Raw genomic sequence first — 13,437 nt, forward strand, 5'->3', positions numbered from 1 at the left:
ATAGAAAAGTACAGGGTAAATGTCTGACCCGCCCAGCAGGTCCTAAGTTACTCCAGGGTCTTGAAGAGGCACTATCTGAAAGACATGGGGGGAGAGAGAAACGGACGCCAAGCAGTATTCCTTGTCAAGGCATCCCCTTTATTGAAGCAAGTTTCATGTCTTAAATACTCCAGAAAGGAGCTAGGGCAAGGGGGAACTGAGGAAAGGGGGAAGGGAAGGAGGGGCTTGGTAGCTAGGCAACTAAGTGGGGCAGTTTGGCAGCTAAGCAGGGCAGTTGCAAGGTCAGTGGCTAGAGCACCTACTGTTAGTGATAAGCAGGAAGCCATGAAGACACTCTGTGGTGCTTTCCAGAGCTTGAGTCTCCACGGTCAGCACGTAATGTTTTGGCTAACATTAAGTTTTCTTGTCTCAAGATTTTTCCTTCAAGGCCCTGTGAGATGTGAGAAAGGAGAAGCCTGAAATGGCTCCTGACAAATGTCATAAATGTCATATTTAGAGAAGGCCATTGTGTTTTGGAAAACAAGCCCCACTTGAGAACCTCACTCCTGTGCACAGTGCTATGTAAAACTATCCCAGGAACATTGCACCCCAGCTGCTGGCTCTCACTTCCATTCGCTCATTAGGGCCTACATAGAACATGTGGAATTGTTAGGTCGCCCTGCGTGTCAGCCACACAGTCAGAGTTTAGGGCTCCATCCTCCCTATTGCTAGTCAGGCACATGTTGTTCAGCTGTGGACACAGGGACTACCGTCCTCAAGACACAGAGGGGAGCTGGCTGCTGAAGCTCATGCAGTCTCGCATTCTATGGCAATAGGACATTGAGGATCTGAGGACTCTACAGCCTCCCACCCAGGAAAACACAGAGAGTCCAGATTTTGCTCTGAGACCACATCATCCAGGCTCCCTGTGCTGCAGGCATCCTAAGGAGGCTCCTGTCAGCGCCCTGTGTGCACCGCCTGGTGGGCCGCAGTGTGACAAAGCTCTCCATCAGCTTCTTGCAAGAAATGGAAAACCTCCACAGTCCCGGAAGGAATACTAAACAGCACCTGGCAGGGGTGCCAAGGCCACCTTCCTTCCTGAAACTTCCCAAAGCAACGCATGCAGCAGTCCTGGTTGTGGGATTCTCAAATAATGACGTTTCTGCTAAATTTTGGTGTCCACTTGGGTTTAAAACTACCTTGGGCACAGAGTCTGTTCCATGTTTGTGACATGTTCTGCCTTGGGATCCGAGGACAAAAACCCGTGGACATTATCCTTATCCACTTGCCATTTTCTAATATGAACATTATCTGTACTGCAGGGATCATAGATACGACGACAGTGTTTTAGTTCAGAAACTTCCTCGGAGATACTGGCTGTAAAGCTGTGGTTTATCTGGCAAGGATGGCACGGGGTCTCTCCATCTGCACCACCTGTCTCCTCAGTGTGGTCCAGGCTGTCACCATCAGTCCCAGGACCACCCTTTGGACAAAGCTAAAACCACAGACCTCATGGCAAGTTTTTCAATTTCTCCTCCTCTTTTGGATGGTTAATGTTCGCGTAAGTTCCAACTTACTCTGTTACATTAAAGCAGGCCGTGACTTGAACAAGTCTCTACCTGGAATGTTCATTGGCCATTGCTATATGCTGCCATCAAGATATATAATCAAGTGGCTTCTCCTCTCCCTCATGACCCTTCGTGATGTCATCTTTCAGAGTCTGATGGGCTGGAGCAGCAAGTCCATGGCTCTCCGTCTGTATGAGCACCACAAGTGTGTCCTCTACCTTCACAGCTCCAGGTGTGCACACAATTCCCCTCCAGAAATCAGAGCTACCTGGAGCGTTCTCACTCTAATGACCTGCTTCCTTTTCTTCTACAGGGCAGATTTCATTCCCTCCTTTACACTGGTTTCACAGGGACACATGATTCTATTTCACTAAATGTTAAGACACTTTTAGAATTTGGTTATGCTGGTTTTAGTCCCTATGTTCTGATTAGCAAGTACATCCATGTTTGTAATGTTTTACATGCTCACTGAGAAGTGTAGAAATTACATTCTACACATTTTCATATGAGCCAAATATATGAGCCTTGTAAACTGCTTTGCCATGATGAATTTTAGAGCTGGGGACATAATGTTTGCCATGTAGCACAGGCTGATTGGCAGTCAGTACATGGCACAGGCTGACCTGAACCTTCTCAGTGTCTCAGATGCTGAGATTACCTACCAAGCTACCATTTGCCTTAATGTTCTAATATATCACAGCATTAAATTAAATATTATAATTATATATGTCTGATTCCTAAGAAATCTAGCACTGTGCAGTTTTAAGATGACTTCAGGATTTCTATGCAGATGGAAAGTGGATTCTTACTACTTCCCATTCCACCACCCCTGTCATGTGACTTTTAGCCTCTCATCTGCACTGAAAAAAGAATCTAGAGGCAACTCTTCTTACACAAATCAGTATTTCAGTTTTTCTGCAAAGCCAGAGCAGGAGAGTAAGATATGGTAGGTGAGCTGAGCCGGCAGTTGGTGGTGCATGCCTTTAATCCTAGCCCTTGGGAGGCAGACGCAGGTGGATCTCTGTGAGTTCGAGGCCAGCCTGGGCTACAGAGAGAGTGCCAGGGCTACACAGAGAAACCCTATCTTGAAAAACCAAAAGGGAAAGAAAAGATAGTGTAGGTGACCCTTATCTGTGGTGAGCACTCAGGGCGGAGGCAAGATAACAGGATGGCAGGGAGATATGACAAGTCACTACGGCCCAGTAAATTTGATCAATTTGTGGATGCTGTGGAACAATTGTAATGAAGTTAGGCCTTAAGGAAAAACCACAAGAGTCTCTGGCCAACAGGATCTCTCTCCATGTCTGGAGAACACATGGCACCCTGATGTGTAAGTAGTTTGCGGACAGATTGCTTCCACGGGAGTTTCTCTTCACTTCCAGTCCCTCACTGTGGCCTGTCCTGAACATCCCAGTGCTCTATAGGTCTCAACTCCTCTGCAGCCTAGAATCCCAGATTCTGTCTTCCCTGGAACTGCAAAGGTGCACCCTGTGGAGCTGCAGAACAGGGGACTGCAGTGCTGATCATGCAGGGAGGATCTGTGTTAGTGGTACCATTTGGCACAGCCTTGGCAATTGGCAGAACACTGGGTGATATGGGATTCCCCTAGGTATGCTGTGAATACCATTGTTTAATAAAGAAAATGCCTTGGCCTGATAGGGTAGAACATAGGTAAGCTTGGAAAACTAAACTGGATGCTGGGAAAAAGAAGGGCTGAATCAGAGAGAAGCCGTGGAGCCCCCGCCGGAGACAGAAACTGGGAACTTTACCCAGTAAGGCACAGCCACATGGCGATACACAGATTATTTGAAATGGGTTAAATTAGGTATTCACCAGTAAGAAGCTAGAGATAATGGGCCAAGCAGTGATTTAAATAATATAGCTTCTGTGTGATTATTTTGGGGCTGAGCAGGCGGGAACCAACAAGCAGCCCCCTTCTTCCAACAGCTGGAAGCCTGAGAGCTCCATAGCCTCAGGCCCAGGAAAGCCAGAGGGTCCCAAATGTACCCGGATACCTCAGTCCTCAGGACACTGCACTGCAGTCATCCCAGGGAGGCTCCTGTTTACTCTGGGCTGTGTGAGTGTGTCTCCTGAAGGGATCCAGGACCATAAGGGCTGTTCACCAAAGCTGTCCATCAGCTCACTACACTCCTTCCCAGGACAGATAGAAAGACCCAAACAGTTCTTACAGAGAGTGAGCTTGAGCAGCTCCCTGTGTAGTTTAGCACTGTGCCTGGAGGGGAGGCAATGCGGCCGCACTCCTCCCTGGGTCCAAGAGTTGAAACTCTCCAGAGTAAAGCAAGAGGTGGGCCAGGCAGTGGGTCTCTGAAATACTGTTCTTTGCTAAGTTAAACTAAGTTTTGAATGTGTTGATCATATAGATTCAAGACCACTAGTATGAAAAGTTTCTATGTCAGTCCTCTGAGTGGGGAGCCTCACCTTAAAATTGTCCTGATTGCCTTGATTGATGAGGGTTGTCACACCCCTATTGTGGGTGATTCCTAATGTTATCTGCCCACATGAAAAGGATGTGTTTGAGGGAATATCTCCCTGCCTTGTGCTTGCGTGGCCTTCCCTCTTGCCTCTGAGTTGATTTGCTCTGTTGCTGCTGCTGGGGCTGATTCCTTTATTGAGAGCAGAACCAGTGGCTGTCTGGGGAACTTCCAGGCTTCTGGAGCCAGAGTGGGACTACTGAAGTGCCTGGTTGTGGACTGACTGCCGATTATGGACCCGATGAGAGACAGCAATGTTGAGACTACTCCGACTGCTGAGGTACCCAGCCTGAAGGACCTCACGAATATTGGGTTCTCAGCTGCTCCGACAGGATTTTGCTTTGCCCTAGTGTACTAACGTATCATATCATCATATCATATCATTATGTTAATCCAGAGTCAGACAAGGAGAGCATGCAGACAGTGGTACAGATGCAATAGGGAAGGAGAGCCAACGAAAGGACTGCATGGTTCTGAGATGGTGTTAGCAAGGCCACTGAGAGGCCCTGAATGGAAGGTGCTTTTTAGAGCAACCCTACATCAGGAAGTAGCAATTCTATTTCACACTTCCTGTGCCTCTTCATCTGGGATGAGCCTGGGGACAGGGTGGCTTGGTAGACAGAATATACGGCAGCTCAAACTCAAAATTCCTATACAAGAGCAGGTTCTCTTGGACAGAACGATTCAAGAGCATGATGCCTTCGTATGGGATGTAATCAAGCAATTTCTGTGAATTTAAAAATGTGGGAGTGTAGAAATTGGGCAGTAGCAGTTATAGAGGAAGCTAGATCCCCAATAATTTAAGATAGAATCAATAATGTTGTCTGAAGGCTAGGATTTGAAGTGTGGGAGCATTTGACTTGAAATCCTGGGTAAATCACTGTGGAAATTTCATTAGATGAAAATGATTTAGAGGAATGCATTGCATGTTCACATAAGGAAGACCTATAGAGTTTCAGATATGTTAAACATTATTTGTATATTAAGCAACTTCTGTGGTTTCAATATGGTTTAAGGGTCTCTCGGAGATCCCAGAGATTAGAAGTGTGATGTCCATCTGGCAGTGTTGAGGAGGCAAAACCTTTTTTGGAATGGAATCACCTCAACAAGTGACTCTTCATAAGCATTTAGTGGAGTCACATTATCAGTACATTTTTCCTGTCTTTACACATGTGTTATTTGGTTTTACACTGGGTTCCTGGGCTATTTATTCTCGGGTTCTTGGTTAATCAAGCAGTGTCTAGCATAAGTTTCATCTTGTGGGAGTGGTTACTGTCATATCTTTGTGCTACCATAGTCCTATCATGTACTGCAGGCAGTACACTATTGTAGACAGAGGGTTTGTGGCTGGGTTTGTGTGTATGTTTGTCTTTTGACAGAATGCAGAGTACCTTCCTACAGCAAAACACTGGAACATAGAAGTGAAGACTCTTTAGGCATTGCTTGACGTCTCCAAGTCCAGTGATTAGTATCATAAGGTGTTAAGCAATGGAGACTCGGACTCAGTTTGTGGGGAGAAACCTAGAGTCTTGACAATAGCCTGGATTGTTTGGGGATTTCATGGGCTCCTTTGGCCAACAACCAATTTGGTTTTGTTTTTCAATTTCTGCCTACTATGACATATGTAATATACAACTTAGTTTTCCTAGTCCTGGATTCCACATTCAATAGAGAGGACAGAAATTCTGGTTTCCTCAAAAACTGTCATTTCATTTACAGAAGGAGCATTTTTAGCTTCTAGTATGTGTCAGCTGCACCTATATATATGGAGACACCATCATGCAGGGCACAGAGTAAGAGCCATGACCTCGAACTCATCTCCTATGTCAACCCAATGATGCTTTCTCTTCAAGAACAAAATAATGATGTCATTGCTTCTAGTCTTATCCCTGTATATTTATCTACATCATTTTTCATCTGTGCTGGGTAGGGCCACTTAGGAACTAGGATAAAATGTGCATGGAAACTCAACTCTTGGGAACGCATAAGTTTTAGAAATGTCATTGAAGTTTTATAGTAAGTAAGTATTGCTTTTGGAATGAAACCAAGAAAATGTTCATTTCAAGTCCCAGATGACATTTAATGTGAAGGAATGAAAGAATCAGTTACAATGAAGACCGTCACTACAGTGGGGGAAAGGTAGAACAAAGGACTCTCAACTTGTTCTAGTCCATGTGTGGGACTTGCACATGAATCCCCAGTGTTGAGCAGCATTCATTCTAATGCAGTCTAGGAATGGATTTTAAAAGGAAAGCCAGTGACTTGATCTGTGTATCATAAGTTGGTCTTCTGTCAAGCCATAGCTTGGCACAAGGGACTCTAAACGTGTCCTGGATCATGTTTGGAATTTACTTAGTAAGCAGAATGCCTAGAGCTGAGAATTATTTATTTTACTCCTGTTTAAGATAGAATTTAGAAGGGCAGAAAGGATTTGGTCTGCCATTCAGACCACAACTTGGCACACTGAAAAGATGAAAAACACTCAAGAGATTCAGGGAGCTCCGTACACAGAAACTTAATTAGTCGTTCATTTTCTCAACTCACATCCTTCCTCACAGAATAATTAAACCCTAATTAAGCTTGAAATAATCTCTGAGCAAAGCAGATATAGTAATTGTGGAAATGAAAAAGCTGTACTTCAGGGACTGGGGCTCTGCAGAGGCCTTCCTTCCCCTGACACTGTGACCACATGAAACGTGAAGTCTGATACCTGATGGCAGCCAAGAGCCCACAAATCCTGAAGTACAAATATGACCTGGAAAGTGTCCCCCTCCCAGAGCTGCTCCAGATCCTGTCTGCACCACGGAGATCCAGGTGAGTACATGGAGGTAAGGTCTGTGATCCCCTCAGCTGTGCCATGGAGAGTTTCATTAAAGCAGAAGATTCTTTCTGACTAATCCAGGGAGCAGATGAGAGGCTCTGTGATCCTCAGGACCTCCACTTTCCTTCTGTCCCTGAGAAGGGTGGTCCTTGGTTCCAGAAAGATCAAAGGAGACTAGTTCCTGGACTTACAGAGATGGAAAAGAAATGCTAAGGAATCGCTCTCCATCCTCAGACTGGAGTACCATGACAGAGCTCTGGCTTATTTTCTTTCTTGGTTTCTTTCTTGTTTTTTCTTAAAGGAGTCAATAGTATATAGACCATTTTCAGATGTCTGTCAAACCCTGGAGACAATCATGACACACTCCTGTAATGTCAGCACTAGAGAGACTGAGGCAAGGGAATTATTGTGACTCTGTCTCAAAAATAACAAGACAAAAGAAAAATAAAATTTTCTTGTTTTAGCCACCATGTTTGCCAGCATTGTGACCCCTCCTACAGTATCACTAGTGTTTGTAACATTGGTTCTTTTCAGGTTTGACGCATTTCCACTTTTCAAATATTGGCAGGTGTTTTCTTTTATAATAACATCATAACTTTTAATTTACAGACGGTTTTTCTTCTGTATCCATTCTTTGTCTCTGCAGTCTATCACATAATATTATGCATACTTATATCAGGTACAGTCTTCGTATGCCTGCTGAGTTTGGAGAAACATAAACCAGTAAGTGTAAGAATTATTATTACCATCTTGAGATTTCCTGCTACAAAGGATTAAGGCTGTGAACTAGAGCATCTTGAAATAGCTCATTTTAGTTTTATTCCACTGCTAAGCAGCAAAGACAAATAATCTGTTTTGCTTTTGTTTGCTTGTTTTTAGAAAACCAGGAAAGATGGATGTAACCTACATCAGGTTATTGGGGTTTATTCCCAGACAAGGGATCATCCATATAGCTAAACATAAGTCCATCCTGTCTTTTAAATTAGTTTCCTATAGCATTGCCCATTACAATGTGAGAATAATGTCTCCCTCCTGGTACAGTGCATTCCAGTAGAAGAAATCCTTTACTAGAACATCAGAATCTCTTCTGAAATGTGATTGAAACTTTGAAGGAAAAAAGACAAGAGCAGAAAAGTAGTAATTCTCAGGAAATCAAACATTAAAGAAACAGAAAAATGATAATATTTCCCATCAGGATTTAGGGTAAATTATTGAAGGGATTTTTAGAGATTCCAACCTCTGACTAAATACTTAATATTTATTGTAAATGTGCTAATGAATGCTGATGTTCTTGGTATTAATGTCTGAGGCATATTTCATTATGTGCAGATACTTGGGGTGCTACTGTGATTTCTAGGATGCACCGATAATACAGGCAATAATTACCCCTCTGTCAGAGGAGCAGTTGAAAAACAATAACTGACATTTCTAGAGCCATGAGGCAGCATAAGCCCAAACCTGGAAGCACAGCTCAGTTTATGCAGGACACAGGTGACATCATGAAGACATAGACATTTAAAACAAACCTATGGGTTTCACAGGAAGAAGAGCGGTGTGAAGAGAGGCATTCCAAATACTCAGAACACACAAACTCATGAAACATGCAGACTCCTCTTCTTGTAGAAAAGGTGCCAATGCTTACTACAAATCCCTGTGAAATGAGGAGGGAGCTCTGAATGACATCCTGACGAGATCTGAATTCTGGAATCAGCTCAGACCGATGTGGAGCAATGTCGCCTGCCTGATAAACAGGGGGGGAAAGAAACAGGCAAAGAAGCACATTTCCAAACAAGCTGACATAGCTTCTGCTCACAAGGCCCCACAGAGGCAAAGGCCACCATGACTTCTTCTTCTTTTTTTTTTTTTTTTTTTTTTTTTTTTGGATTTTTCAAGACAGGGTTTCTCCGTAGCTTTTGGTTCCTGTCCTGGAACTAGCTCTTGTAGACCAGGCTGGCCTCGAACTCACAGAGATCCGCCTGTCTCTGCCTCCCGAGTGCTGGGATTAAAGGCGTGCACCACCACTGCCCGGCTTCACCATGACTTCTTTAATGGGAGAATCTTACTCATCCCAGTATGCCTAAACCACTGTACTATACGTAGCCAATACTGAGGAGTTATAAGTCTAATGACTGCATTCAACTCACAGCTGCACCTAACACTTCATTAACCCCTTTCTTCCATCCCCCTCATCTTCTCCCCTGGTGGAGAGCTGGTCCATGCTCCCTGAGACGCCCAGAGGTCACTCACTGGAGTCACAAATGTCCTGAATTCATCCACTGGGGTCACACTTCTCTCATACACCCTCTCCTAAGGAGCACCACGGTCTTCTGCTAGACACACTCCCCAGCTACTACCAGGTAGGTACATGAATTTTTCAGCTATCTTGTTATGACTCAGCTTTAACTGTCATGTCCTAAATTGAAAAGTCACACAATTTGATTTGACGTTGAGGACTACCTTAAAAAATAACCAGTACACATATTTATGCAGTGAAGTCATAGAATGGTCAATTAACAAATTTTAAATTATTAGGATGGTGAAATAGAAGCTTTGACGCTTTGATGCCAAAGGCAAATCTAGAAAGTGTTCAATTAGTCAAAAAGCAGAAAATAAAGGAATATTAAACAAAGAAGGGGGCAGTGTGGAGGGTAAAGTTAGCAGATCTGAGAGATGTTACAGGTGCTGACCCAGCAGGGTTCCCAGTGTCTGTAAGTGTGATGTGGGGAAGGCACACAGGATCAGCAAGAGCCTCAGTTTTGGGAAATTGGGCGGGGAAAATGAAATATAGTGAGAAACAGAGGAAGAATTTTTGGATGGAGACAATGGAGTTCAATTCAGCTATGCTTAGAGTTAATCAGGATAATCCAAGCAGACAGACAGACAGACAGACAGACAGACAGACAGACAGAAACACACACACACATACACATACACAACTTGAACAAGTCATTTTTGCTAGTGTAGAGTTCATAAATAAAAACCTTCTTTAAAACTTTAGTTTTGAATAACAGTTACTAAACTCAGCTGTCAGAGCACACACAATATCCCAGAGTCCTCGCTGGGGAAAAGCAGACTTTTCAAGGACCTAATCTGCAATATTACATGTGTTCACTCTTGCCTCTTGCACACTAGAAAATGCTATTGTGAAAGGTGTGCTTTTCAGGTTCATGTCTAACATTTCTGATGCTTTCTTGAAAAATGTTTGCAGCAGTTTTTCTACCTGAAAATGGTTTTGAATTTGATAAAAGAAACTATTTTCCTCTTAATGACGATGGTTGGCACTCTGGGGAATATTTTCGTTTCTGTGAATTATATGGTCCGTTGGTGGGAAGGCCCTGAGAAGAAACCCATACACCTTATTCTTATCCACTTGGCTTTTACAAACATCATAATCCTTCTTGCAAGAGGATTGCCAGCGCCAATAGCAGTTTTTGGTTTAATAAACTTCCTAGATGACATAGGATGTAAGATTTTCATTTATCTGCAGAGGGTGGCCCGTGGGGTCTCCATCTGCACCAGCAGTCTCCTCACTGTGGTCCAGGCCATCATCATCAGTCCCAGAGCATCTGGGTGGAGGAGGCTCAGACCAAAGTCTGCATGGCACATCCTTCCATTCTTTTCATTCTTTTGGATACTCAATGCTTTAATAGGTATGAACCTAATCCATTCCATCACAAGTACAAGCCTGAATATATCAGAGCTTAAGAATGGTGACAACTACTGTCATTTTATGCTAGAAAGTCAGAAAACAAAATGGATTGTTCTCCCTCTCATGGCCCTGAGAGATGCCGTGTTTCAGGGAGCCATGGGAGGGGCCAGTGGCTACATGATATTTCTTCTCCACAAGCACCACCAGCATGTCCTCTACCTTCAGAACTCCAAGCTTCTCTACAGAACTCCCCCTGAACTGAGAGCTGCTCAGAGTGTCCTCCTTCTGATGCTCTGTTTTGTTTTCTTCTATTGGGCTGACTGTACATTTTCTCTATTTTTAAGTCTCTCATTAGTGGGCAATTATTGGGTAATAAACACTCAAAAATTTCTTGCTCTTGGTTATGCAATTTTTAGCCCTGTTGTGTTAATTCACAGAGATGGACTTCTGTCTGAGTGTTGGCATGTTCAGTGAGAGAATTCGAGAAACTATCTCTCTCATTATTATGTTCAACGAGTGTGAACAAACTCTCAGTTCTACAGTGTTGTAGGAAAGACAAAATCTCACACAGCAGTTTAAGCATATGTTTATTCTCAAACAATCTTCTGAGAGACTCAAGACTTAAGCAAAGAGAGAGAAAGACCTTAGCAAATTATAGTGATATCAAAAATTCATTCTCTCTATGGCCACATGGGGAAGAAACTTTATTTTATTTAACTTTTTATATTTGTATTCATTCCTTGTGTATGAATAGTTTGACTGCATTATGTTTGTATAGCTTGTGTGTGCCTGGTGCCTCTAGAGAATGGAAGAGGTAATAAATGACCTAGTACTGACTGGAGTAAGACTTATGGTTCTGAACCAAAATATGGTTACTAGGAAATGAACCTGCATCCTCAACAAAACCAGCTAGTGCTCTTAAGTGAACCAGCTGTCAGGCACGGAGAAAATGGCCTTAATAAGGATTTGTAAAATTGGTTTACTACTACCATGACTGGAAACATAAAGATGAATTTGATAAATTTTATCAAATAGTGATTTAGTCATGCTAGTCCAAGAAATTCCATATCTTGTTCCTGACACTATGTTTGTTAAATTTTAGTGCCACAGGTCTATTTGGGGAGTCTTCAAAGTGTGTGTGAGATTCCATCCACAGAAAAGACTTTACAGAATTGTGAAAGGCTGACATGTGCTGTGCAGTCAGTCACTAGACGATCAGTGCTCAGTCACTGCACTTAAATGCCCTGAAACTTCTCACTGGTCTTATATTCGTGAACTTTCTCTCAGGAATAAACCATTGTACATAAAAGATAAACTGGTTAATAAATACCATTTCATGTTTTATCTGTCTATAGCTTCTGTGCTGAGTAATAAAATGTGAATTGCCTTTTTCAAAATGAATAAATAGGTGTGATTGGATGGAGACTGACCCTCTATGTTGAAAAGCTCAGTTTTCTGTGCAGGCTACGTAAGAGCTTTGATGAAGGTGTGATGTGAAGAGTGTTTCAAGTTTTCAATAAAGGGTTCACCTTTAAAAAAAGAAAAAAAGAAAAAAGACAGAGGCTTGTTTGCAGCTGCCTTTTGTTATTGCCAGGTTCTCTGCACAACACCATCCAGCTGTTTGTCACCAGAGCTGCAGAGGATCTGATTCTACACCAATTTAAATGAAAATGTCAGATGTGACACTTAAGTTCTTAAAAAACCTACCTCTAATGTGCAATATTCTTTACACTGTGTAAATAGGTCACTGTGATTGATTTAATAAAGAACTGCCTGGCCAACATGTGGACAGGTAGAGGTTAGGTGGGACTGCCAGGCAGAAAGCTTGAAGGAGGTGAGGAGTCTCGGGGAGATGAAGAGGAAGCAGAAGATGAGCTTGCTGTACTAAGAAAAGATACCAAGGCAGGTGGCAGAGTGTAGATAAGAAATATGGGTTAATTTAAAATGTGAGAGCTAGCTAATAAGAAGCCTGAGCTATTGGTTGAACATTTATAGTTAATAATAAGTCTCTGTGGTTATTTGGGCAACAGCTGGCAGGACAAATCTGATCGGCAATCTAGATGGAAAAATCCACCTACATCTAAGAATACTACAATTTTATTTTTAATGATTACATCCACAACTATTTTTCAGCTGTGTCACATAACTAAAACCTCTGTAACAGTTTGGATTTGGGGTTAATTATGGTTATATTTTGCCAGACAACCTGATCTATTGCTAATGAAGAAAACTTCCACATGTTGTCCTCTGGCCTCCACATGCATGCTGCGACACACATATAAACCCACAAAATAAACTTTTAAATAATTAAAGCATTTTAAAAAGAGAATATACAGGAGATACATAGTTGTTGACACAGCATGCCCAAGAATGATCTGGACTCTGAGTGGCATATAGAGTTGGTATTGTGAATTTTTCCTTAAAAAAAGAGTAGAATGAAAGAAAATAAAACAAAAGCTTGATCAGGACAATAATTAAAAATTTAACATATGATGAAATTCTAAATAAATAGTGAATAGTAAAGGCAACTGGGAAATTGGATTCAGTTATTCTGTTCAAGTGAAGCACGAAAGATTAAACAGATGGGTTAGTATAATAACTTCATCATTTCCTTATTCTGGACACATTGTTTGTAATTAGCATGGACCTGTGGGTATTATGCTAAATGAAATAGGTCATCTGCATATAGACAAATACGTGATTTTACTAGTAAATGGAACCTAATAGAACAGAGAATAGAGCCTTCAGAGTGTGATGTGCAGCCTACAGCCCTCAGAAACTACCTCATATTTGTGAGGTGTTTGTGCTTATGTCTGTTTCCTCCATATAATCAGAATTATGAAGCTGTGGCAGTCTTCATCATTGAATTCTCCCTGCCGTGTGACTTTTCCTAGGAAGACATTTAAGAAAATCATCCACCCCAGATCA

At 42.4% G+C, this 13,437-nt stretch overlaps 1 protein-coding gene and 1 pseudogene across 1 annotated transcript; both read left to right on the forward strand.

Moving 5' to 3' along the window:
* The first annotated feature begins 1,199 nt into the window (after positions 1-1,199).
* LOC130885507 (putative vomeronasal receptor-like protein 4) lies at positions 1,200-2,019 on the forward strand (annotated as a pseudogene).
* A 7,963-nt stretch (positions 2,020-9,982) lies between these two features.
* Positions 9,983-10,983, forward strand: LOC130885687 (vomeronasal type-1 receptor 3-like). The gene has a single exon (XM_057787385.1). The coding sequence runs from the start codon at positions 10,087-10,089 to the stop codon at positions 10,981-10,983; it is 897 nt and encodes a 298-aa protein (XP_057643368.1). The 5' UTR covers positions 9,983-10,086.
* Positions 10,984-13,437: the final 2,454 nt, after the last annotated feature.

This window comes from Chionomys nivalis, chromosome 13 (assembly GCF_950005125.1).
Source record: "Chionomys nivalis chromosome 13, mChiNiv1.1, whole genome shotgun sequence".
In the NCBI taxonomy this organism is placed as follows: Eukaryota; Metazoa; Chordata; class Mammalia; order Rodentia; family Cricetidae; genus Chionomys; species Chionomys nivalis.

Bases quoted from the DNA above. Each gene is read 5' to 3' on its own strand.
- LOC130885687 (XM_057787385.1), top strand. From the start codon at position 10,087: ATGGTTTTGAATTTGATAAAAGAAACTATTTTCCTCTTAATGACGATG.